Genomic DNA, 27,606 nt, shown 5'->3' with positions numbered 1-27,606 from the left:
ACCCTGATAAGTCTAGTACCTGTCTGACACCATACATAGTTATTACAATATTATTTACAATATTCCTTATGCTATACTTTATATCCCCATGACTGTTTTATAACAACCAACTTGAACTTCTTAATCCCATCCCCTTTTTCACCCATTCCCAACCCCCTCCTATCTGACGAACATCAAAATGTTCTCTGTATCTATGAGTTTGTTTGTTTTTGTTTTTTTAGATTCCACACGTAAGTGAAATCATATGCTATTTATCTTTCTCTGTCTGACTTACTCCACTCAGCACAGTACCTTTCAGGTCCATCCATGCCGCCTCCAATGGCAAGAACCCTTTCCCTTCCATGACTGAGCAATACTCCATTGTATATTTGTACCACTCTTTATCCATTCATCCAACAACGGACACCTAAGCTGGCTCCATATCTTGGCAATTATAAACAGTGATGCAAAGAACATATGGATGCATTCGTCCCCTCAAAGTAGCATTTTGGGTTTCTTCGGATAAACACCTGGAAGTGGGATTACTTGGTCCTTCTTTGCCTCTTGTTATAGCCATTGTTTTAAAGTCTATTTTTTCTGGTATATGTATCGCTACCTCAGTTTTTTTTCCCACTTCCATTTTCATGAAATATCTTTTTCCATCCCTTTACTTTCAGTTTGTGTGTCTTTTGATCTGAAGTGAGTCTCTCGTAGTCAGCATATGTAAGAGACTTGTTTTCTTATCCATTCATCCATCCTATTTTGATTGGAGACTTTAATCCATTTACATGTAAAGTAGTTGTTGATAGATGAGCACTTATTGATATTTTTTTATTCATATTTGATTTTTTTTCACATTGGAGAAATCCCTCTAAGATTCCTTGTAATAGTGGTTTCATACTGATGAACTCCTTTAGCTTTTTTTTTGCTTTTTTTTTTTTTTGTGGTCTGGGAAGCTCTTTATCTGTCCTTCAGTTGTAAATGATAGCTTTGCTCAGTTGTAGGTCTTTGCTTTTCATCACTTCGACAATTTCCTGCCAATCCCTTAGGTGCTGCAAAGTTTCTGTTGAGAAATCAGGTGACAGTCTTATGGGAGCTCCCTTGTAGGTATCTCTTGCTGCTTTTAAGATTCTCTCTTTGTCTTTAACTTTCGGTATTTTAATTATGATGTGTCTTGGTGTGGACCTCTTTGGGTTCATCTTGTTTGGGACTCTCTGTGCTTCCTGGACTTGTATATCTATTTCCTTTGCTAGGTTAGGGAAGTTTTCTGTCATTATTTCTTTAAATAAGTTTTCAATTCCTCTTCCTCTCTCTCTTCGCCACCTGGTACCCCAATGATTCAAATGTTGTTACGGATAATGTTGTCCCATAGGCTCCCTGAACTATCCTCATTTTTTGGATTATTTTTTTCTTTTCTCTGTAGTGATTGGGCATTTTCTGCTACCTTATCTTTTTTATTTTTTTAATTAAAATTTATTGGGGTGACAATTGTTAGTAAAATTACATAGGTTTCAAGTGTACAATTCTGTAATACATCATCTATATATCACATTGTGTGTTCACCACCCAGAGTCAGTTCTTCTTCCATCACCATATGTTTGACCCCCTTTACCCTCTTCTACCACCCTCCTCCCTCTTTACCCTCTGGTAGCCACTAAACTATTTTCTGTGTCTATGAGTTTTTGTTTCTTTGTCTTGTTTCTTGTTGCTTTCAGTTTTATGTCCCACATATGAAATCTTATGGTTCTGGACTTTTTCTGTCTGACTTATTTCCCTTAGCATAATAATCTCAAGATCCATCCATGTTGTTGCAAATGCCACTATTTCATCTTTTCTTATGCAGAGTAGTATTCCATTGTGTATATATCCCACATCTTCTTTATCCAGTGTCTTGGCCACTGTAAATAATGCTGCAATGAACATCGGAAATATTTTCAGATTTTTGGGGTAGATACCCAGGAGAGAGTTTGCTGGGTCATATGGTAATTCTATTCTTAATTTTTTGAGGAACCTCCACACTGCTTTTCATAGCAAGTGTACCAATTTACATTCCCACCAGCAGTGTATGAGGGTTCCTTTTTCTCCACAGCCTCTCCAACACTTATTATTTGTCTTATTGATGATGCCATTCTAACATATGTGAGGTGATATTTCATTGTGGTTTTGATTTGCATTTCCCTAATAGCTAGTGAAGTTGAGTGTTTTTAAATATATCTGTTGGCGGTTTGTTTGTCTTCTTGGGAGAAGTTTCTGTTCATGTCCTCTGCCCATTTTTTAATTGGATTGTTTATCTTTTTGTTGTTGAGTTGTATGAGTTCCTTTTAATTTGGGGGTATTAGCCCCTTATTGAAGGAGTTGTAATAAATTTTGCTTGCTGGGAAAATTGGAAAGCCACATGCAAAAGAATGAAACTAGACTGCTATCTGTCACCATGTACCAAAATTAACTCAAAATGTATCAAAGGCCTAAACATAAGACCTGAAACAATAAACTGTAATAGAAGAAAGCATAGGTCCTAAACTTGTGGACCTTGGGTACAAAGAGGATGTTATGAATTTGACCTCAAAGCAAGGGAAGTAAAAGCTAAAATAAATGAATGGAACTATATCATACTAAAAAGCTTCTGTACAGCAAAAGAAACCATCAACAAAACAAAGAGGCAACCAACCAAATGGGAGAAGTTATTTGCATAGTGTTTTAATTAGTGTTGTTTTATGTGTTTTACTACGTGATAAGAACAAATCTTCCTTAGTTTTTATTTTATTATTTTCTACCACACTAAAAAATTTAAAGCATTACTATATTTTCTTGTTTTAACAGTCTTCGTAACTTGGTAAAATTAAATAGTTTTTCTACATTTTTTGAAAAAGTGTTTCTTTTTTGGGGGGTGGGGTCCTTTTCTCTAACTGTAGTTTTTTTCATATCGACTTAAGAAGTCCTTTAGACTGGGGTACTTAATGTCTGTTTTACCCAACTCTTTGCCTACAAAAATTTTGTCTTTTAATCTTAGTGCTTAGCATGGCCGTTTTTCCTCTAGATAATCTTTCTGCCCATCTTTCAGAATTGAAGTCAAGTTATTTACCTTCTCTAAAGAGCCATTATGCACATTCCCAAGTTCAAGGGAACTCTTAACTTTGATAGCAATCATTGTCTATACCACTCATTTTTACTTGTTAATTGCTACTGAATCGCAGACTGTAAAAGCTGTAAGCCACCTAAAGAGATCATATTATCCATCTCTGCCATTTTACCAAAGAGAAAACTGAGTCTTCGGTTATGGGAATTACTTGTTCATAGTATTTTAATAATGCAGTTGCTGAGGTTAACTCAGAATGTATTTATTGTATTTTAAAGCTCTTTCTATTACTATTGCCTACTGTATCGTTATTCTACTGTATTTAAATTTCACTTGCATTTGTTTGGGCCTAGTTTGTTTTTCTTTTTGTTTTCTTTTTTTTGTAAGCTAGATTGGAAGTTCCTTAAAGGCAGCACCCATGTCTATATATATTTCTGTACAACTCATATCCCTAATATTGTGTTTTGTGCTTATAATGCATCTAATAAATATTAATAGATATTGATAAAAAAACAAAAAACATGTCGTTCCATTTACCAAATGTCAAATTGGGGCCATTTCCTTGTGGGCATCACTATTATAACTGTATGGAAAGTGGCATCTAGTGGTTGGTGTGCATATTACATTTGCCATTTAAAAAAAAAAAAGGAGACTAAGGTACTTTTTAAGTCATAGGCTCTGAAGGCTGAGTATTGATAAACATTACTTGGTATATACATCACATAAAAGTTTTCTATTATTTGATGAGAAGCACACTACTTTATTGTACATAAATGCTGAGCTATGTACATATGTTAAACTAATTACTGTTTGTTTTTCTAAGCACTTAAGCTTCATGCCAAAGTATAGTTCTGGGTGGAATAAGTCATCTACTGTGTTCTTGTTCTATAGATCCTTATTTTAAAGGAAGATATTTTTCTGGCTCCAGAACTTCAATTCGCACTATGAGCAAATGAACCTGTTAGTAGTGGCTATTTAGAACATTCAGGCTGTGGGAACAGCATTTATGCTAAAGCTTACAGCAGTTGAAGACTGAGCTACAAGTGATGAGAGAGTGGAGGCAAAGAAAAGAAAGGTGGTTAAAGACTGTATTATGTATTTTGTGTTCCACTATTGCTCATGAATGCAGAGAAACAAGAAACTTCAAGTGGCAGACATTTTTGGCCAGTTGCCAGGGTCATTGCTAATATAGATTAAGAGCTAATTTCTTACAAGAGATATTAGGGGAAAAATGAGTTCCTAAGAGCTTGGACAGTGACAAATCATATTACAGGGAAGTTTTATGAATTTCTTTTTCATTTTTAAAAATACATTTTCACTTTGAAATTATAAAAATTTGTTGCAACAAACAACAAGTGCTGGAGAGGATGTGGAGAAAAGGGAACACTTGTGCACTGTTGGTGGGACTGCAGATTGGTGCAGCCACTGTGGGAAACAGTATGGAGATTTCTCAAAAAACTAAAAATACATATAACATATGACCTAGCAATTCCACTCTTAGACATTTATCCAATGAGAACAAAAACAGTGATTCGAAAAGACATATGCACCCCTGTATTCATTGCAGCATTAGTTACAGTAGCCTAAGAAGCAACCTAGGAGTCCATCTATAGATGAATGGATAAAGAAGAGTGTGTGTGTGTGTGTGTGTGTGTGTGTGTGTGTGTGTGTGTGTATGGAATATTATGCAGCAATAAAACATAATGAAATCTTGCCATTTGTGTCAACATAAATGGATCTAGAATGTCCTATGCTAAGTGAAATAAGTCAGGCAGATAAAGACAAATACCATATGGTTTCACTTATATGTGGAATCTTAAAAAAACAAAAAACTCATAGAAACAGACACCAAGACCAAATGGATGGTTACCAGAAGGGAGGGTTGGGGTGGTGGGTGAAAAACGTTATGGGAAATATAGGCAATAATATTGTGAGATGTTTGCACCATCACTGATGATCACTAGAATTAGTGGGGTGATCACATTGTCAGGTATAAAAATGTCAAATCACTACATTGTGCACTTGACTCATACATAACTACTGTAATGTTGTATGCTAACCATACTTAAATAATTAAAAAAATATAAAAATTATATTTGCTCATTGTGTAAACTTCAAAAAGAATTGTATACAATAACAGGTGAAAGTTTTCCCAAAGGTAACCATTGTTTGCAATTTGATATATATCATTTCAGATTTTTTTCTGGTATTTGCTTTAAAAGTCTGGATTGTTGAATTTAGTTGAGCTGTAAGTGAGTCGGGTTTTCAGTTTCATATTTAATGATTTTTCTCCCTCTCCATTGCTTTATAGGCTTGCTATGGGTGTTATCCAGGATCAAAGTGTGACTGTAGTGTTGTAAAAGGAGAAAAGGTAAGATCTGAGATGGGCCATTGAAACCTTAGGAAAACAAGTAAAGTAGATTTTTTTAAAAACATATCCCCAAGATTTTATTTTCTTCATGATAAAAACATGAAGCTTAATAATGGATCACTTGGCACTTTCTCTTATTTTCTCCTCCCAGTTCAAAATACTTGTGTGTCTTAATAGCTAGCTTTCTCTTAGATCTAGAGTTGGGCTCAACACACTTAAGCCTCAGGAAAATCTGTTTTTTTTAAATCAATATTTTATTAATATGAGAAAATGTACTATTTCCTATTTCACTTTGGTTACTGGAAAAGAAAATTTGATGTAAAAGAAACATAATATTTAAATATATTTAACTACATTGACTATACATAAGGGTATATCTAATGATATAAAATGACATACATAACCATGTAAAATGTTATAGTATCTTCTCTGTACTTGTAGCCATTTGCAGAAAATTAGCTTAGTCTGCCCACCATAATCACTCTACTTCCTGTCATAATACCGCTTTCCTTTCATATACAGAGAATTCTTGTTCTTCTTGTACTGTGGCACTTCTTGGGGATGGTGCTTGAGACACTACTTATAGAAAATTTGGCGGATTTTTGGAACGTACACCTTGTTTGTGACAACACTAACGGCACAGAAAGCAATTGTAGTTTTAATATGTTTTTTTTAATTAAAATTTATTGTGGTGACAATGGTTACTAAAATTACATAGGTTTCAAGTATACAATTTTGTAATACATCATCTATATATCACATTGTATGTTCACCATCCAGAGTCTGTTCTCCTTCCATCACCATATATTTGACCCCCTTTACCCTCTTCTATGATCCCCCTTACTCCTTATCCTCTGATAGCCACTAAACCATTGTCTGTGTCTATGAGTTTTTGTTTCTTCATTTGTTTGTCTTGCTCCTTTGTTGCTTTGAGTTTTATATCCCACATATCAGTTGAAGTCATATGACTCTAATTTTTCTGTCTGACTTATTTCACTTAGCATAATAATCTCAAGATCCATCCATATTATCGCAAATGGCACTATTTTATCTTCTCTTACGGCAGAGTAGTATTTCAATGTGTTTATGAGGTCTGAGAATTACATTCAGGGACTCTTCCTGCAAAACGTGCTACGTACCTCGTTGCTGAATATAAATATGGTCACCGACGCCAGCACCTAGTCCACCCTTCAAAGCAATTTTGGAACTCGTTTTCTGGAATGGCCATCAGAGCTGTTGTATTACCCTTGATGTCCTGAATGTCATCAAAACGTCTTCCTTCCAATATTTTCTTTATCTTCAGTAAAGAAAGAAGTCATTGGGGGCCAGGTCAGGTGAGTAGGGAGGGTGTTCCGATAGTTATTGTTTGCTGGCTAAAAACTCCTTCACAGACAGTGCCATGTGAGCTGGTGCCTTGTCATGATGCAAGAGCCATGAATTGTTGGCAAAAAGTTCAGGTCATCTGACTTTTTCATGCAGTCTTTTCAGCCCTTCCAAATAGTAAACTTGGTTAACAGTTTGTCCAGTTGGTACAAATTCATAATGAAGAATTCCTCTGATATCAAAAAAGGTTAACAACATTGTTGCAAAAAGTTGACGAACTTAATTGTTAGGCTTCATGTACACCATATCTTCTTTATCCAATCAACTATCAAAGGACACTTTGGTTGTTTCCATGTCTTGGCCACCGTAAATAAAGCTGCATTGAACATCAGAGCACATACTCATATATCTTCACAGATAAATGTTTTCAGGTTTTTTGGGTATATACCCAGGAGAGGGATTGCTGGGTCATATGGTATTTCTGTTCTTAATTTTTTGAGGAACCTCCACACTGCTTTCCCACCAACAGTGTATGAGGGTTTTTTTTTCCCACAGCTATTATTATTAATCTTGTTGATGATAGCCATTTTAACCGGAGTGAGGTGATATCTCATTGTGGTTTTGATTTGCATTTCTCTGATGATTAGTGAGGTTGAGCATCTTTTCAAATGTCTCTTGGCAACTTGTATGTCTTCTTGGGAGAAATACCTACTCAGGCCCTCTGCCCATTTTTTTATTTTTTTTTTTTTTTGAGTTGTATGAGTTCCTTATGTATTTTAAATATTAACCCCTTATCGAAGGCATGGTTTGCAAAAATCCTCTCCCATTCAGTTGATTGCCTCTTTGCTGATGGTTTCTTTTGCTGCGCAGAAGCTTTTTAGTTTCATATAGTACCATTCATTTATTTTAGCTTTTACTTCCTTTGTCTTTGAGGTCAAATTAATAAAGTCCTCTTTGAAGCCAAGAGGTCCATAAATTTAGTACCTCTGTTTTCTTCTATGCAGGTTATTGTTTCAAGTCTTATGTTTAGGTCTTTGATCCATTTTTAGTTAATTTTGGAACACAGTCACAGAGAGCAGTCAAGTTTCATTCTTTTGCATGTAGCTTTCCAACACTCCCAGCACCATTTATTGAAGAGGCTGTCTTTTCTCCACTGTACGTTTTTGGCACCTTTGTCAAAAATTATCCTTCCATATTTATGTGGATTTATTTCTGGGTCTCAATTCTATTCCAATGGTCTGTGTGTCTGTTTCTCTGCTAATACCAGGCTGTTTTGATTACTGTTGCCCCGCAGTACAAGCTGAAGTCAGGGCGTGTGATACCTCCAGCATTGTTCTTTTTTCTTAAGATTGCTTTGGCTGTTCAGGGTCTTTTGTGGTTCTATACAAATCTGATGACTTTTGGTTCTATTTCTATAAAAAATGCCACTGGGATTTTGATGGGGATTGCATTAAATCTGTATATTGCTTTGGGTAATATGGCCATTTTAACTATGTTGATTCTTCCAATCCATGAACATGGAATGTCTTTACATTACTTTATGTCTTTTTCAATTTCTTTTAAAAATGTCTTATACTTTTCAGTGTATAGGTCTTTCACATGCATAGTTAAGTTTTTTCCTAGGTATTTTATTCTTCTTGTTGCAATTGCAAAAGGAATTTTTTTTTTATTTCTTTTTCTGAGATTTCATTGTTAGTATACAGGAATGCAATGGACTTTTGTACGTTGATTTTTATAGCCAGCAACTTTACTGTATTCATTTATCGTTTCTAATAGCTTTTTGGTGGAGTCTTTAGGGTTTTCTGTATATAGCATCATGTCATCTGCAAAAAGTGACAATTAAACTTCTTCGTTCCCAATTCGGATGCCCTTTATTTCTTTCTCTTGCTAGATTGCTTTGGCTAGGACTTCCAATACTATGTTGAAAAGCAGAGGTGATAGGGAACAGCCCTGTCGTGTTCCTGAACGTAGAACAAAGGGCTTCAGTTTTTCACCGTTAATTGTGAGATTAGCTGAGGGCTTGTCATATATGGCCTTTATTATATTGAGGTATTTTCCTTCTATACCTGTGTTATTAAGTGTTTTAATCATAAATGGATGTTGTACCTCGTCAAATGCTTTTTCTGCATCAATTGATATAATCACATGTTTTTTGTCTTTTATTTTGTTTATGTGACGTATCACATTGATGGAGTTGCGTATGTTGGACCATCCTTGTACCCCTGGGATGAACCCCACTTGGTCGTGATGAATAATCTTTTTAATGCATTGTTGCATTTGATTTGCTAGAATTTTGTTTAGGATTTTTGCATCTGTATTCTTCAGAGATATTGGTCTGTAGTTTTCTTTTTTTGTGTTATCCTTACGAGGTTGTGGTATCTGGGTAATGTTGGCCTCATAAAATAAGTTAGGGAGTACTGTGTCTTCTTCAATTTTTTGGAAGAGTTTGAGCAGGACTGGTATTAGATCCTCCTTGAAGGTCGGGTAAAATTCACTAATGAAGCCATCTGGTCCCGGACTTTTGCTTTTGGGAAGATTTTGGATGTCTGATTCAATTTCCTTACTGTCAATTGGTCTATTTAGATTTTCCAATTCCTCATGATTCAGCCTACGGATGTTATACGTATCTAAGAACTTGTCCATTTCTGGTAGGTTATTGAATTTGGTGGCATATAGTCCTTCATAGTATTCTTGGATGATCCTTTGTATTTCTGTGGCATCCATGGCATCTTCTTTCCTTTAATTTCTAATTTTGTTTATTTGTGTCTTTATCTATTTTAGTGAGTCTAGCCAAGGGTTTGTCAATTTTATTAATCCTTTCAAAAACCAGCTCTTTGTTGCATTAATAATACGTTTTTTAAACATGGTTTCTACTTTAGCATCTTTAGATAAAATGAATTCTATAGTGCATGTTTTAGATAATTGTATTATACTATATCTCAGGGATCAGCACACATTTTCTGTAAAAGGCCATATAGTAAGGTTTTTAGGCCATGTGGCCCAATGAGGTGTCTCTCAGATATTTTCTTCTCCATTTTAAAATATTCCATTAAAAGAATAGGGAAAAAAGAAAAAAACATTCTTAGCTCCTGGTCTATATAAAGCAGGGGTCTGACTGCTTTTGACCTGAGTCTGCCAACGTTTGATCAGTTTGTTGAAATCACTGACTTAATAAAGAAAAGAAGGGAAAAACAACTTAAGAAGAAATGAAACATTTATCAGGTTATTAATCTTTGATGGATACAACTTTGTGCATTTATCTAGTCCCTGTAAATTAATGATTGGTGAATCACTGTTTTTCATCTCACTTTGCCCACAACAGCACCTTTGTTGTATAGATAGGATGATTACAAAGTAAGTATTTGTGAGGAGGAAACAACATAACCTAGGCACTGTGAGTCAGTGACTCACAATGAAATTGGAAGATTAAAAGGCATAGTTAACGGTGGCCTAAAGAGAGTTGTACTCTACAAGGAGAGTACAACTGTACAAGGAGAAAGAGGATTGTACTCTAGTCTCCACTACTTGGGGCTCAATAAATATTTTGGAAGAAATCAGTGAATGTTGCTAATTATATACGGAAAAGTTTGGGACAGGATCTTCAGAACACATTCCATATAGGGATCACTAGCTCATTAAGGATGTCTAAAAGTCCTGGAGAAAAAAGAACTATTTGTTTGTTTCGCAACGCTATATTTCTGAGCTCCATTTGACCATGTTACCACTTTCCTCCTAACAGGACACCTATTACAGTAGTCCATACTTATCTGCAGTTTCACATTCTGTAGTTTTAGTTACCTATGGTCTATCGCGGTTCAAAAATATTAAACGGAAAATTGCAGAAGTAAACAATTTCTACGTTTTAAGTTGTGTGCTGTTCTGATCAGCGTGAAATCTCACACAGTTATGCTCCATCCTGTCCAAGACGTGAATCATCCATTTATCTAGTGTTTCCACACTGTATATGCTACCCATCCATTGGTCATTTAGTAGCCATATCTTCATAAGGTTAGTAGTAACCTAACACTATGTGACAATGCCTATGTCATTCACCTCACTTCATCTCAAAGTGTAGGAATTGTATCATGTCATATCATCACAAGAAGGGTGCGTATAGTACACTAAGTAATTTTGAGTAAGAGACCATATTCACATAACTTTTATTACAGTATATTGGTAGAATTTTCTATCTTATTATTAGTTACTGTTGTTAATCTCCTACTGTGCCTAATTTATGAATTAAACTTTATCATAAGTATGTATGAGGTCGAACAATTAAGTTCGCGAACTTGTTCTAATGATGTTGCTAACCTTTTTTGATATCAGAGGAATTCTTCATTATGAATTTGTACCAACTGGACAAACAGTTAACCAAGTTTACTATTTGGAAGTGCTGCAAAGGCTGCCTGAAAAAGTTAGAGGACCCTAAGTTTTCGCCAACAATTAATGGCTCTTGCATCACGACAATGCACCAGCTCACACAGCACTGTCTGTGAGGGAGTTTTTAGCCAGTAAACAAATAACCGTATTGGAACATCCTCCCTACTCACCTGATCTGGCCCCCAATGACTTCTTTCTTTACCTGAAGATAAAGGAAATATTGAAAGGAAGACGTTTTGATGACATTCAGAACGTCAAGGGTAATACAACAGGTCTGATAGCCATTCCAGAAAAAGAGTTCCAAAATTGCTTTGAAGGGTGGACTAGGCACTGGTGTCAGTGCCTAGCTTCCCAAGGGGAGTGTACTTTGAAGGTGACCATAGTGATATTCAGCAATGAGGTATGTTGCATTTTTTCTAGGATGAATTCATGAACTCAATTGTCAGACCTCATATATATAAGAAAAAACATAGTATGTATAGGGTTCAGTACTATCCACAGTTTCAGACATTGACTAGGGGTGTTGGAATGTGGATAACGGGGGACTACCGTAATAATAATTGAATAACCTTTCCACCTGGCTGCAGCCATCCAGTAAGCCAAGATGGGTGCTTACAAGCATATCCAAGAGCTACATAGGAAGAAGCAGTCTGATGTAATGCAGTTTCTTCTCAGGGTGCACGGCTGGCAGTACTGCACAGGGCCCCCTGCCCCACCCTGGCCTGATAAAGCACACAGGCTGGGATACAAAGCCAAGCAAGGATATGTCACATAATGGATTTGTGCGTGCCATGGTGGCCGCGAACATCTAGTTCCTAAGGCTTCAACCTATGGCAAGCCTGTCCATCACGGAATTAACCAGCCAAAGTTTGCTCGAAGCCTTCAGTCTGTTGCTGAGGAGCAAGCCGGATGCCACTGTGGGGCTCTGAGAGTCCTGAATTCTTACTGGGTTGGTGAAGATTCCATGTGCAAATACTTTGAGGTCATCCTCATTGATGCATTCCATAATGCTATCAGACGGAATCTTATCACCCAGTGGATCACGAAACAAGTCCACAAGTGCAGGGAGATGCAAGGGCTGACATCTGCAGGTCGCAAGAGCCGTGGCCTTAGAAAGGGCCACAACTTCCACCATACTATTGGTGGTTCTCACAGTGCAGCTTGGAGAACGCGCAATTCTCTCCAGCTCCACTGTTACCACTAATACAGGTAGAGTTTATAAAATTCATACCTAATAAACAATTTAGGAGAGTCATGTCTGCTTAAAAAAATAATTGAATAGTGTTATACAGAACACCTATTTGAGTAAAACTAGTTTGAGAGGAATGACTTGTATCAAATTAACTGCTCATGAGATAAGAAGCAAACACTCTGGACAAAATATAGCAGCTATTTAATAGCACAGAGAGTGACCAAAAGCGGGAAAAAAGTAGAGAGGATTCTACTCTTGAAAGGAAGGAAGTACACTGGGCAAATTTGCATTCATGTGGCTTTCCCTCTGAGTATACCCTTCAGTTTGTGTGGCATAGGAAGGCTAGAATCCAGACAAAAAGTCTTACTGTCTTACTGTAAGTAAGTAAGTCTCAAGTCTTACTGACTTGAGAAGTCGGAGGAAATTGTTGAGGATGCCAGAATGGTTGGAAAGTAATGTGGAGGAGGGGGGTATTGTGGAATGAAGGGAGCCACAGAGAGGAGACCTTGAAAATCTGCTTGTAAATTCCACCCAAACACTTGGTTGAATGCTGAGCTTTATATTTAAGGGGAGGATTCATACAACCCAGCAAAAAGGAATAGCTGGAAGTCTGCAGTAAATGAACATAGATTTAAGTGCTGTCCATTGAAGGGAAAACAGAGTTTTAAGTTTCAGTTCAGCTGTATTAACTATTTCCTAAAACAAAAGTTCAATACTTTTCAGAGGAAGGTAAAAGCATCCAGGATGTCTGCATATTAACTACAATGTCCAGTTATGCAATTAAAACTTGCTAGACATGAGAAGTAACAGGTAAAACTGACCCATAGTGAAAAAAAGACCAATTAATGAAAACTAACTCTGAAATAACACAGATGTTAAACATTATAGATAATGATTTAAAGCAGATAGGACAAATATATTTGTTGATTTAAAGGGAGTCTCTTCATAGTGAGTGAACATACAGAGAATCACAACAGAATGCTGGAAACTTTAAAACAATAAAGAGGAATGTCTAGATTTCAAAAGCAAAGTATAAGAAAGAACAATTCACTAGATAGGCTAACAGCAGAATGGAGACAACTGAAGAAAGGGTCAGTGAACTTGAAGATAAATCAGAAGAAAGACCTAGTCTGATGAACAAAGAGAAGAAAATGAAGAGGGCCTCAATAACCTCTGGGATAATATCCAGTGATTTAATGTAAATGGAGTTCCATAAGAACAGGAATGAAAAAAACAGGAGAGTAAAAAGAATAATAATTAATGAAACAGTAGTAATAGCGAGAATTTTCCATACTTGGTGATAAATTTAAATTTGCTGATATAGAAAGTTGAGCAGAACCCAAGCAATAGAAAACTAAAGAAAACTACACCTAAGCATATCATAACGAATCCACTGGAAAAACAAAAAGCAAAACAAGAAAAAAACAGAACAAAATAAACAAACAAAGAAAAAAAAAAACAACCCTGAGATTAAAAGAAAATCTGAAAGAACCTATAGAAAAAAACACATTATGTACAGGGGCATAATGATATGAATGAGGTTGGACTTCTCATAAGAAAGAATGGATGATGTAGAACAATGTAGAATCATCATTAGTTGAAAATATTTGCAGACACAATTATGTACAGTGACAATGTACATCAAAAGTAAAAAGCAAATTTAAGATATTTTCTGATAATGATGAGAGAATTCTTTAACAGCATACCTGCATAAAAGAAATATATAAAACTGAAAACAACAAAAGAACAAGACAAACAAATGAAGAAACAAAAACTTATAGACACAGACAATAGTTTAGTGGTTACTAGAGGGTAAGGGGGGAGAGGGGTGGTAGAGGAGGGTAAAAGGGATCAAATATATGGTGATGGAAAGAGAACTGACTCTGGGTGGTGAACACGCAATCAAATAGATGATGTGTTACAGAACTGTACACGTGAAACCCATATAACTTTACTAACAATTGCCACCCAAATAAACTTTAATAATAAAAAAAGAAATATAAAGAAATTTATTCAGGCTAAAAGTCTGTTTAAAACATCACAACAGAGCTTGAAAATACATGAAGCCAAAACTGACAGAATTAAAGGGAGAAATAAATCCCCAATCACAGATGTAGATCCTAGTGATCACACCTAAGTCATTGACAGAACTAGGAAAAAATTCATTGAAGGCATAGATGATTTGAATTTCAATATTAACAACATAGACACGACTGACACATATAGAGTCCAATAACTACAGAATGCATTTTTTTTCAAGAGCATATGGAATTTCCCCCAAGATAGACTATATAATGGGACCTTATAAATACCAAAAGATTGAAAACATCAGTATATATTCTCTACCACATGGAATGAATAAGCAGTCAATAACAATAAGATCAGTAGAAAATCCCTAGTTATTTGGAAATTAGGAAGCTCCATTCTAAATAACTGATAGACAAAGGAACAAATCACAAGGAAAATTAGAAAATATTTCAAGTTGCATAATGATCAAAATGCCTCATACTGAGAATTTTGTGGGATGGAGTTAAAGCAGGGCTCAGTGGGAAATAGCTGTAAATACTCATCTTTAAAAAGAAGGCATGGATTACTTGAAGCTAAGAAATTCTTGAAGGTACGCTAACTGGACGGAGCAAGGAAAGGAAAAAGAGGAGCGGCGTGAGAGCGCCCGGCCGGCAGCGGCGGGAGAGCCCAGCCCCCAACGGAGCCTCAGCTGGCGGGGGCGAAAACCGAAAACCGCTGAGCCGGGCACGCACGGGATCCCAGGCGGAGCGGAGAGCGCAGAGACCGGGGGTAGGCTCTTTCTCTGCGTCCCACGGCTGATTTCTCCCGCCGGGAAGGCGGCGCGCCCTGCGGCGGACGGGGGGCGCAGTCTCCATACCTGGGCTCCCCCCCCCCCGCCCCGCTCTTCCAATCTTACTCCGCCCTTCCAGAGACTTAAACCCGCTCCTGAACCGAGGACTGGTATCTGAGGCTCAGGCTTTGGGATGCCTGACGGGCAGCCCTGACCCAGGCAGACTGGGTAGTGTGCGTGATTTTGGCTGCGCTAGGAGAGAAGAGACGCCTCCACCCCCAGCCACCACCTTTTCTGGCCTGCGGGAAGAGGGCGACGCACGGCTGGGCTGGGAGAGTGAAGACCCCTCCATCCCCAGCCCCCACCCTTCCTGGCTTGCCTAGGGTGGGGTGGGTGCAGCTGCCGAGACGCACCCGGAGATCAGCAGTGAGGCAGGCGCAGCTCTGGGCTTTCAGCAGATCAGAAATCTCCCGCCCGCACTCACACACACACACTGAAGAGGTGCCTTAAGACTCAAGAGTTTTGGTCACGTATCTGGTGGTGCCACTCTCAGTGTGCATTTGTGCAGGCAAGGGCAGAAACTGCACTGACATTGTAAAAACTATCATCCAGACCCCTCAGGCCCACGCTTTTAAGTCTGCAGTCCCAAAGTCTCTCTGGGCACCAGGTGACCGGCTCTGCCTGCGCAATAAGCAGGGGGCTCTTTGGTACAGCAGAGAACAACCTGGACATTGCTTGGTGGGCTTAGGCCGAGACTGTCGCTGCTTTTTGTATTGCTTTGTTTTGTCTTGTTTTGCTTTGTCTTTATATCTTTGATATCTTTGCCTCTGTCGAGTGGGGTTATAAGGTGGTTTTGCATGTGAACGTATTTGATATTTTTCTTTGTTGTTGTTGTTGCTGTTGTGCTTGGTGATTTGCTTTGTTCTGAAACTGCCCTGCCGGGGCCCAGCTTGTGAGGCACGGTCAGCAGATCAGAAATCTCCCGCCGCACCCATACACACACACTGAAGGAGTGCCCTAGGACTCTGGAGCTCTGGACAAAGGACTGGTGGTGCTCCTCTCGGTGTGCATACATGCGGACAAGGGCAGAAGCTGCACTGACTTTGTGGAGACTATCATCCAGACCCCTCAGGCCCACGCTTTTAAGTCTGCAGTCCCAAAGTCTCTCTGGTCACCAGGTGACCGGCTCTGCCTGCGCAATAAGCAGGGGGCTCTTTGGTACAGCAGAGGACAACCTGGTCATTGCTTGGTGGGCTCAGGCCGAGACGGTCGCTGCTTTTTGTTTTGCTTTGTTTTGCTTTGCTTGGTTTTGTTTTGCTTTGTCTTGTATCTTTGATATCTTTGCCTGTGTCGAGCGGGGGTTATCGGCTGTTTTTTTTTTTTTTCTCTTTGCTGTTGTCGTTGCTGCTGTGCTTGGTGATTTGCCTTGTTCTGGGACTTCCCTGCCGGGGCCCAGCTTGGGTGGCATGGGACTCGGCATATCCGGGGGCCAACTCCAGACCAAATCGGAGTGCAGCCGGGTTTGACCTGCAGGTCACACACCTAGAGGGGGTTCTCGGCAGGCTCTGGAGCCCATAGAGGCCAAATCACATTGGGGTGGTCAACCCTCACGCAGCAGAGTGCCCTGCGAGGGGCAGAGCCAAGTCTCACGGCAGGTCAGCCCAGGAGTTGACCCCACCTGCTCATTAGCGGGAAGCAATTAAAGATCTTCTTGAACGGGACAGTGTACACAACACAAGACTCACCTTTGGAGCACACGCAGAGGAGGACGACGTGGTGCGAGTCAAATATAAAGGACACATACTACATAAGATAACCTAGCAAGAACTAAGAACTCTAGGGGATCTACCTAATATATCAAAATAAACGCAGTCAGCCAGAATGGGGAAACAAAGATACACGTCCCAAATAAAAGAACAGAAGAAGCTTCCACAACTGGAACCAAATGAAGCAGACGTAACCAACCTCTCAGAGACAGTTCAGAACACTGGTGATAAGAATGTTTAAGGAGCTTAGAGAAGACATAAAGAAGGATGTAGAAATCATAACAAACGAGCTTAGAGAAAACATAAAGAAGGATGTAGAAATCATAACGAAAAACCAGTAGGAACTAAAGAACACAATTACCGAAATTAAGAACTCACTTGAAGGAATTACCAGCAGGCTAGATGAAGCAGAGGATCGAATCAGCGACTTAGAAGACAAGGTAGCAGAGATCACCCAAACGGAACAACAAAAAGAAAAAAGAATAAAAAACAATGAAGATGGCCTAAGAGACCTCTGGGATAACATCAAGCGCAACAACATGCGCATCATAGGAATACCAGAAGGTGAAGAGAGCAAGCAAGGGATTGAGAACATATTTGAAGTAATAATGTCTGAAAACTTCCCCAACATGATGAAGGAAACCAACATACAAGTCTAGGAAGTGCAGAGAGTTCCAACCAGGATTAACCCAAACAGGTCCACACCAAGACACATTATAGTTAAAATGGCAAAGCTTAAAGACAAAGAGAGAATCCTAAAAGCAGCAAGAGAAAGACGGAGGGTTACATACAAGGAAACTCCCATAAGAGTATCAAATGATTTTTCTACAGAAACATTGAAGGCCAGGAGGGAGTGGCAGGAGATACTTAAAGTGATGGAAAACAAAGGCCTAAAACCTAGATTGCTTTATCCAGCAAGGCTATCATTTAAAGTTGATGGAGAGATAAAGAGCTTTCCAGAAAAAAATAAGCTAAAGGAATTTATTACCACCAAGCCAGCATTGCAAGAAATACTAAAAGGACTTCTGTAAATAGAAGAAAGATCAAAACAACCTAACTACAAATTTAAAAATGGCAATATCTATGTACCTATCAATAATCACTTTAAATATAAATTGATTAAATGTTCCAATCAAAAGACATAGGGTGGCTGACTGGATAAGACAGCAAGACCCTTGTATATGCTGTATACAAGAGACTCACCTCAGAACAAAAGACACACACAGGCTGAAAGTGAAGGGTTGGAGTAAGATATTTCATGCAAATGGAAACGAGAAAAAAGCTGGAGTTGCAATACTTATTTCTGACAAAATAGACTTTAAAATGAAGAACATACTAAAAGATAAAGATGGGCACTATATAATAATAAAGGGATCGATCCGACAAGAGGACATAACCCTAGTAAACATCGATGCACCCAACATAGGAGCACCTAAATATATAAAACAGGTACTGACTGACATAAAGGCAGAGATCAACAGTAACACTATTATAGTCGGGGACTTCAACACACCTCTTACCACAAGGGACAGGTCTTCCAGACAGAAAATCAATATGGAAACAACAGCCTTAAATGATACATTGGACCACTTGGATTTAATCGATATTTTCAGAACATTTCACCCCAATGCTGCAAAATACACCTTCTTCTCAAGCGCACATGGAACATTTTCCAAGATAGATCATATGTTAGGCCACAAAACAAGTCTTGATAAATTTAAGAAAATTGAAATCATACCAATTGTCTTCTCTGATCACAATGCTATGAAATTAGAAATGAACTACAGGAAAAAAACTGGAAGACACACCAATTCATGGAGGCTGAATAACTTATTACTAAATAATGAATGGGTCAAGCAGGAGATCAAGGAAGAAATCAAAAGATATCTCGAGATAAATGAAAATGAAAACACAACGACCCAAAATCTATGGGATGCCGCGAAAGCAGTCCTAAGAGGGAAATTCATAGCTTTGCAGGCCTACCTAAAGAAACAAGAAACATCACTAATCAACAGTTTATCTTCACATTTAAGGGATTTGGAAAAAGAACAGCAAAATAAGCCCAAAGGGAACACAAGGAAGGGGATAATAAAGATCAGAGCAGAAATAAATGAAATAGAAACCAGAAAAACAATGCAAAAGATCAATGAATCCAAGAGTTGGTTCTTAGAGAAGATAAACAAAATCGACAAACCTTTAGCCAGACTCATTAAAAAAAAGAGAGAGAGGACCCAAATTAATAAAATCAGAAACGAAAGAGGAGAAGTGACAACGGACACTGCAGAAATACAAAGAGTTTTAAGAAGTTACTATGAGCAACTATATGCCAACAAATTTGACAATTTGGAAGAAATGGACAATTTTCTAGAGGCGTACAACCTTCCAAGGCTAACTCAAGAAGAAACAGAAAACCTGAATAGACTGATTACCACCACGGAAATTGAATCAGTAATCAACAGTCTCCCAACAAACAAAAGCCCTGGACCAGATGGCTTTACAGGTGAATTTTACAAAGCGTTCAAAAAAGAATTATCACCAATTCTCCTCAAGCTCTTCCAAAAAATATAGAAGGAGGGAAGACTCCCAAACACTTTTTACGAAGCCACTATCACCCTGATCCCAAAATCAGACAAAGACACCACAAAAAAAGAAAACTACAGGCCGATATCTTTAATGAACATAGATGCAAAAATCATCAACAAAATATTAGCAAACAGAATTCAGCAATACATTAAAAAGATCATTCACCACGATCAAGTGGGATTCATCCCTGGTATGCAGGGGTGGTTCAACATCCGCAAATCTATTAATGTGATACACCACATTAACAAAATGAAAAATAAAAATCACATGATCATATCAATAGATGCAGAAAAAGCATTTGATAAAATCCAACAGCCATTTATGATAAAAACCCTTAAGAAAGTGGGAATGGAGGGATCTTATCTCAACATAATAAAGGCCATATATGACAAACCCACAGCTAACATCATACTCAATGGGGAAAAGCTAAAACCATTCCCCCTAAGATCAGGAACAAGGCAAGGATGCCCACTATCTCCGCTTCTATTCAACATAGTTCTGGAAGTTCTTGCCACAGCAATCAGACAAGAAAAAGAAATAAAAGGCATCCAGATTGGTAAGGAGGAAGTAAAGTTATCATTGTATGCAGATGATATGATACTATATAGAGAGAACCCTAAAGACTCCACCAAGAAGCTATTAGAGCTGATAGATGAATTTAGTAAAGTGGCAGGATACAAAATTAATATTCAGAAATCAGTTGCATTTGTATATACCAATAATAAAACATCAGAGGGAGAAATTAAAAAAACAATCCCATTTACAATCGCTCCAAAGACTATAAAATACCTGGGAATAAATTTAACCAAAGAAGTAAAAGATCTATACTCAGAAAATTATAAGACACTGATGAAAGGAATGAAGGAAGATATAAATAGATGGAAACACATATCATGTTCATGGATAGGAAGAATTAATATAGTTAAAATGTCCGTACTGCCTAAGGCAATATACATATTCAATGCAATTCCTATCAAACTGCCAACGTCGTTTTTCACAGAAATAGAACATATAATCCTAAAATTTATATGGGACCATAAAAGACCCCGAATAGCAAAGGCAATCTTGAGAAATAAGAACAAAGTGGGAGGTATAACAATACCTGACTTCAAATTATACTACAAGGCTACAGTAATCAAAACAGCATGGTACTGGCATAAAAACAGACACATAGATCAATGGAACAGAATAGAGAGTCCAGAAATAAATCCACGCCTATATGGCCATTTAATCTACGACAATGGAAGCAAGAATGTACGATGGAGTAATGACAGTCTATTCAATAAATGGTGCTGGGAAACCTGGACAGACACATGCAAAAAAATGAAGTTGGACCACCTCCTTACACCATATACAAAAATAAATTCAAAATGGCTTAAAGACTTAAATGTAAGGTCTGAAACCATAAAATACCTAGAAGAAAATATAGGAAGAAACTTCTCAGACATTACCCGGAGTAAGATTTTTACTGATATACACCCTCACGCGAGGGAACTAAGAGAAAAAATAAACATGTGGGATTATATCAAACTAAAAAGTTTTTTCACAGCAAAGGAAACCATCAATAAAACAAGAAGGGATCCTACTGAATGGGAAAAGATATTTGCCAATGATATATCTGATAAGGGATTAATATCACAAATCTATGGAAAACTTACTCAACCCAACTCCAAAAAAACAAACGATCCAATTAAAAAATGGGCAGAGGACTTGAAGAGACATTTTTCTGAAAAGGACATACAGATGGCAAACAGACATATGAAGAAATGCTCAACCTCACTAACCATCAGAGAAATGCAAATAAAAACCACAATGAGATACCACCTCACCCCAGTCAGAATGGCTATCATCAATAAATCAACAAACAACAAGTGCTGGCGCGGATGTGGAGAAAAGGGAACGCTTGTGCACTGTTGGTGGGATTGCAGACTGGTGCAGCCGCTATGGAAAACAGTATGGAGGTATCTCAAAATTCTGAAAATGGAACTACCTTATGATCCAGTAATTCCACTCCTAGGTATCTATCCGGAGAAATCCAGAACTTCAATTCAAAAATCTCTATGCACTCCTATGTTTATTGCAGCACTATACACAATAGCTAAGACATGGAAACAACCAAAATGCCCATCGGTAGATGACTGGATTAAGAAACTGTGGTACCTTTATACAATGGAGTATTATGCAGCCATAAAGAAGAAAGAAATCTTACCATTTGCAACAACATGGATGGATCTAGAGAACATTATGTTAAGTGAAATAAGTCAGACAGAGAAAGATAAGTACCATATGATCTCACTTATTTGCGGATTGTAAAGAAAAGAATAAGTGAATGAACTAATCAGAAACAGTTTGGGAGACAATGAGGAAAAACTGAGGGTTGCTAGATGGGCGGGAGGGTTGGGGGGAAGGGGGAGGGTGAGGGGATTGGAGGGCAGTCGGTGACCACAGGATGGCCACGGGGTTTGAAAATTAATCTGGGGAACGTAATTTGGTGGTTACCAGAGCGTAAGGGGGTTGGGGGGTGGGGGATGAGGGTGAGGGGGATCAAATGTATGGTGATGGAAGGGGAGCTGACTCTGGGTGGTGAACACACAGTGTGATTTATGGATGATGTGATACAGAATTGCACAACTGAAATCTATGTAATTCTACTAACAATTGTCACCCCAATAAATTAAAAATAAATTAAAAAAAAAAAAACTGGATAAATGAAAAAAAAAAAAAAGAAGGGAGATTTAACATTGGTGATTTAAGTTTTTCACTTAAGCTATAAAAGGAGAAGCACATAAAATTTAAAATAATAAAAATAAGGACAAAGTGAAAGGGTGGAAATTGACACTCCAAGCAAATGGTATCCAGAGAAACCCAGGTGTAGCCATACTGATATCAGATGAAACAGACTTCGGGGTGAAAAAGATACCGAGACAAAGATGGATATTTCATAATGGTAAAGGGGACTATACAACAAGAAGACATAACAGTCATCAATATTTATGCCCCCAATCAGGGAGCTCCGAAATATACCAAGCAACTACTAACAGAACTAAAGGGAGAAATTGACCAAAACACAATTATACTAGGGGACCTAAATACATCATTGACAGCTATGGATAGATCATCCAAACAAAAAATAAATAACGAAATAGCAGCCCTAAATGACACACTAGATGAAATAGACATAATTGACATTTATAGAGCACTTCATCCTTAAACATCAGACTATACATTTTTTTATAGTGTACATGGAACATTCTCAAGGATAGACCATATATCGGGGCTTAAAACTAACCTCAGCAAAATTAAGAAGATTGAAATCATACCAAGCATATTCTCTGATCACGAGGCTTGGAAACTGGATATCAACTGCAAAAAGGAAGAAGGAAAAACCACAAACACATGGAGATTAAATAACATATCTTTAAAGAAATGACCGGGTCAAAGAAGAAATTAGAGGAGAGATCAAAAGATACATAGAAACAAATGAGAATGAAAATACATCCTACCAAAATTTTTGGCATACAACGAAAGCAGTTTTAAGAGGGAAATTTATATCATTACAGGCCTTTCTGAAGAAACAAGAAAAATCCCAAATAAATAACCTCACATTACACCTCAAAGAACTAGAAAAGGAACAAATGAAACCCAAGGCCAGCAGAAGAAAGGAAATAATTAAAATCATAGCAGAACTAAATGAAATAGAGAACAAGAAGACAATAGAAAAAATTAATGTGACAAAGATCTGGTTCTTTGAAAAGATGAACAAAATTGACAAACCCTTAGCTAGACTCACTAAGATAAAAAGAGAGAAGACACTAACAAAATCAGAAATGAAAAAGGAGAAGTTATAACGGATACCACAGAAATACAAAGGATCACCCAAGAATATTATGAAGGACTATATGCCACCAAATTCAATAATGTTGAAGAAATGGACAAGTTCTTAAAAAACATATAGCCTTCCTAGGCTGAACCATGAAGAACTGGAAAATCTAAACAGACCCATCACCAGTAACGAAATTGAATCAGTCATCTAAAACCTTCCCATAAGCAAAAGTCCGGGACCAGATGGCTTCATTAGTGAATTCTACCAAACCTTCAAAGAGGATCTAATACTAATCCTGCTCAAACTCTTCCAAAAAATTGAAGAGACTATTCCATAATTCATTTTATGAGGTCAACATTACCCTGATACCAAAACCTCGGAAGGACAACACAAAAAAAGAAAACTACAGACCAATATCTCTGATGAATACAGATGCAAAAATCCTAAACAAAATTCTAGCAAATCGAATGCAACAATGCCTTAAAAAGATTATTCATCACTACCAAGTGGGGTTTATCCCAGAAGCACAAGCATGGTTCAACATACGCCAATCCATCAATGTGACACATCACAGAAACAAAATAAAGGACAAAAATCATGTGATTATATCAATTGATGCAGAAAAAGCATTTGACAAGATACAACATCCATTTATGATTAAAACACTTAATAAAATAGGTATAGAAGGAAAATACCTTAACATAATAAAGACCATATATGACAAACCCTCAGCTAATCTCATAATTAACGGTGAAAAACTGAAGCCCTTTGCTCTACGTTCAGGAACATGACTGGGCTACGTTCAGGATCACGACAGGGCTGTCCTGTCTCACCTCTGCTTTTCAACGTAGTGTTGGAAGTCCTTGCCAGAGCAATCAGGCAAGAGAAAGAAATAAAAGGCATCCAAATTGGGAATGAAGAAATTAAATTGTCACTCTATGCAGATGACATGACACTGTGTATAGAAAACCCTAAAGACTCCACCAAAAAGCTATTAGAAACAATCAATGAATACAGTAATGTGGCCGGCTACAAAATCAACGCACAAAAATCCATTGCATTCCTATATACTAAGAATGAAATCTCAGAAAAAGAAATACAAAAAACAATTCCTTTTGCAATTGCAGCAAAAAGAATAAAATACCTAGGAATAAACTTAACCAAGGATATGGAAGACCTATATGCTGAAAACTACAAGACATTTTAAAAAGAAATTGAAGAAGACAAAAAGAAATGGAAAGACATTCCATGCTCATGTATTGGAAGAATCAACATAGTTAAAATGGCCATATCACCCAAAGCAATATACAGATTTAATGCAATCCCCATTAAATCCCAATGGCATTTTTTAAAGAAATAGTACAAAAAAATCATCAGATTTGTTTGGAACCACAAAAGACCCCGAATAGCCAAAGCAATCTTAAGAAAAAAGAACAATGCTGGAGATATCACACTCCCTGACTTTAGCTTGTACTACAGGGCAACAATAACCACAACAGCATGTTATTGGCAGAAAAACAGACACATAGACCACTGGAATATAATTGAGAACCCAGAAGTAAAACCTCATAAATATGGGCAGATAATTTTTGACAAAGAAGCAAAAAACCTACAATGGAGAAAAGACAGCCACTTCAATAAACGGTGCTGGGAGAATTGGAAAGCCACATGCAAAAGAATGAAACTGGACTGCTATCTGTCATCATGTACCAAAATTAGTTCAAAATGGATCAAAGACTTAAGCATAAGACCTGAAAGAATAAAACTCATACAATAAAACATATGTGCTAAACTTATGGACCTTGGGTTCAAAGAGCATTTTATGAATTTGACACCAAAGGCAAGTGAAGTAAAACCCAAAATAAATGATGGGACTATATCAAACTTAAAAGCTTCTGCACAGCCAATGAAACCATCGACAAAATAAAGAGGGAACCAACTGAATGGGAGAAGATTTTTGCAAACAATACCTCTGATAAGGGGCTAATATCCAAAATATACAAGGAATTCATGCAACTCAGCAACAAAAAACAAACAACCTTATTGAAAAATGGGCAGAGGACCTGAAGAGACATTTCTCCAAAGAGAACATCCACTGGCAAAGAGACATATGAAAAGATGCTCAACATCACTGATCATCAGAGAAATGCAAATAAAAACCACAATGAGATATCACCTCACCCCAGTCAGAATGCCTATCATCAACAAGACAAATAGTAACAAGTGTGGAGAGGCTTTGGAGAAAAAGGAACCCTCATACACTGTTGGTGGGAATGCAGACTGGTGCAGCAGCTAAAGAAGGCAGTTTGGAGGTTCCTCAAAAAATTAAGAACAGAATTACCATATGACCCAGCAATCCCTCTCCTGGGTATCTACCCAAAAAATCTGAAAAAATCTACACTTAAAGACAAGTATGCTCCAATGTTTATTGCAGCTTTTTTTACGGTGGCCAAGACGTGGAAACAACCAAAATGTCCTTCGATAGATGAATGGATAAAGATGTTGTGGTAAATATACACAATGGAATACTATTCGGCAGTAAGAAAAGATATAGGAACATTTGTGACAACATGGATGGACCTTGAGACTATAATGCTAAGCGAAATAAGTCAGACAGAAAAAGCAGAGAACCATATGATTTCACTGATATGTGGTATATAAACCAAAAACAACAAAAGAACAAGACAAACAAGTGAGAAACAAAAACTCATAGACACAGACAATAGTTTAGTGGTTACCAGAGGGTAAGCGGGGAGGGAGGTGGCAGATGAGGGTAAAGTGGATCAAATATATAGTGAAGAAGGAGAACTGACTCTGGGTGGTGAACACACAGTGGGATTTATAGATCCCTAAATACGGAATTGTACATCTGAAATCTGTGTAAGTTTGCTAAGAATTTTTCCCAAGAAACTTTAATTAAAAAAAATAAAAATAAGGAAATAATAAAGATAAAAGTAGGACTAGAAATATGTGAACTAGTAAAAACATACACAGCTAAAAGTTGGCAATTGCTTGTTACCATGACTGATGATAAAATAGAAAACACAAATTACCCATATCAGGAATGATCCTGCAGACATGAAAAGATTAATAAGGGAATAGTATAAACTATAACAATAAATTTGATATACGAGATGGAGAAAATAGTTTGAGAAGCATACATTAAGTAAAACTAACTGACTAACTAAATGAAGCAAAATATGAATACCCCTATATTTCCTAAGACAATTGAATTATTACACACTTCACACACATACACAGACACACACACACACACACACACACACACACACACACACACAAATTCCTGCCCAAGAGTTTTCACTGGTGAATTACATAAAATATTCATGTAAGATTCAATATCAATCTTTCATAAACTCAGAAAATAGAGGAATAAGGTCTGCTGCCCAACTAATTTTATGAAACGAATATGGGTATGTCCTGTTACTCCCACCAGACAAAGACAAAAATTACAAAACTAGAAAACTATAGCTCATTATATACCATAGATGCAGAAATCCTTAACAGAATTTTGAAATCAGATCCAATGGCGTATAAAGTGCCTAATACACTATAGCCAAAGAGAGTTTATGCCAGTAATGCATAGTGGTTTAACATTTGAAAATCAAAAATTGTAATTCACCATATTGAAAGACTAAAAAACTAAAAAACTGAAGCCCTCCATATAATTATTTGAATAGATAGTAGCAGAGAAAGCATTTAACAAAATTCATTTCTGTCTCTGATTAAATACTCTCAGCAAACTAGGAACAGAAGAGGTTTCCTTGACCTTAAGGGGCTTCTACCAAACCCCTTTAGCTGAAATTATACTCAGTGGAGAAAGACTTCATTTCTTTTTCCTAAGATCAGCAACATGCCTGTAGTTGCACTATATTCAGAAATTGGCTCAAAATGAATCATAGACTTAAATTTAAACCAAAATCTATAAATATTTTAGAAGAAAGCATAGGACAATATCCTGTATTAGGCGGATATTTCCTAGATAAGACAACAAAAACATGATCCATAAAAGAAAAGGCTGTAAGATTTTGTATTTCGTCAAAATTAAGAACTTTTCTGAAGACACTGTTAAGAGAAAGATAAGACAAAACACAGTCTAGGAAAAAATATTTGCAAATCACATATCTGATGAAAGTCTTATATCCAGAATATATAAAGAAATCTCAAAGCTCAATAGTAAAACAAACATCCTCAAATTAAATTTATTTAGAAACAAATTGGCATAAGATATTAAGACACTTCACAAAGTAAACATGAAAAGTTACTCAATGTTATTAACTAGGGAAATGCATAAA

The 27,606-nt window shown here is 37.2% G+C and overlaps 1 protein-coding gene and 2 pseudogenes across 2 annotated transcripts in view; 2 read left to right on the top strand and 1 right to left on the bottom strand.

Moving 5' to 3' along the window:
• COL4A5 (collagen type IV alpha 5 chain) overlaps positions 1–27,606 on the top strand; it is a 370,566-nt gene that overhangs the window by 88,284 nt on the left and 254,676 nt on the right. For both annotated transcript variants that reach the window (XM_033112912.1, XM_033112902.1), the window contains exon 2: positions 5,367–5,426. In XM_033112912.1, coding sequence (XP_032968803.1) covers positions 5,367–5,426 — 60 coding nt within the window. The remainder of the gene's footprint in view (positions 1–5,366; positions 5,427–27,606) is intronic.
• On the bottom strand, positions 5,533–11,720 carry LOC117024562 (60S ribosomal protein L36a-like; annotated as a pseudogene).
• Positions 11,734–12,333, top strand: LOC117024533 (60S ribosomal protein L15-like; annotated as a pseudogene).

This window comes from Rhinolophus ferrumequinum, chromosome X (genome assembly GCF_004115265.2).
Source record: "Rhinolophus ferrumequinum isolate MPI-CBG mRhiFer1 chromosome X, mRhiFer1_v1.p, whole genome shotgun sequence".
Classification (NCBI taxonomy): Eukaryota; Metazoa; Chordata; class Mammalia; order Chiroptera; family Rhinolophidae; genus Rhinolophus; species Rhinolophus ferrumequinum.
The sequence above is the reverse complement of the archived record's forward strand: the minus strand, read 5'-3'. Positions and strand labels throughout refer to the sequence as shown.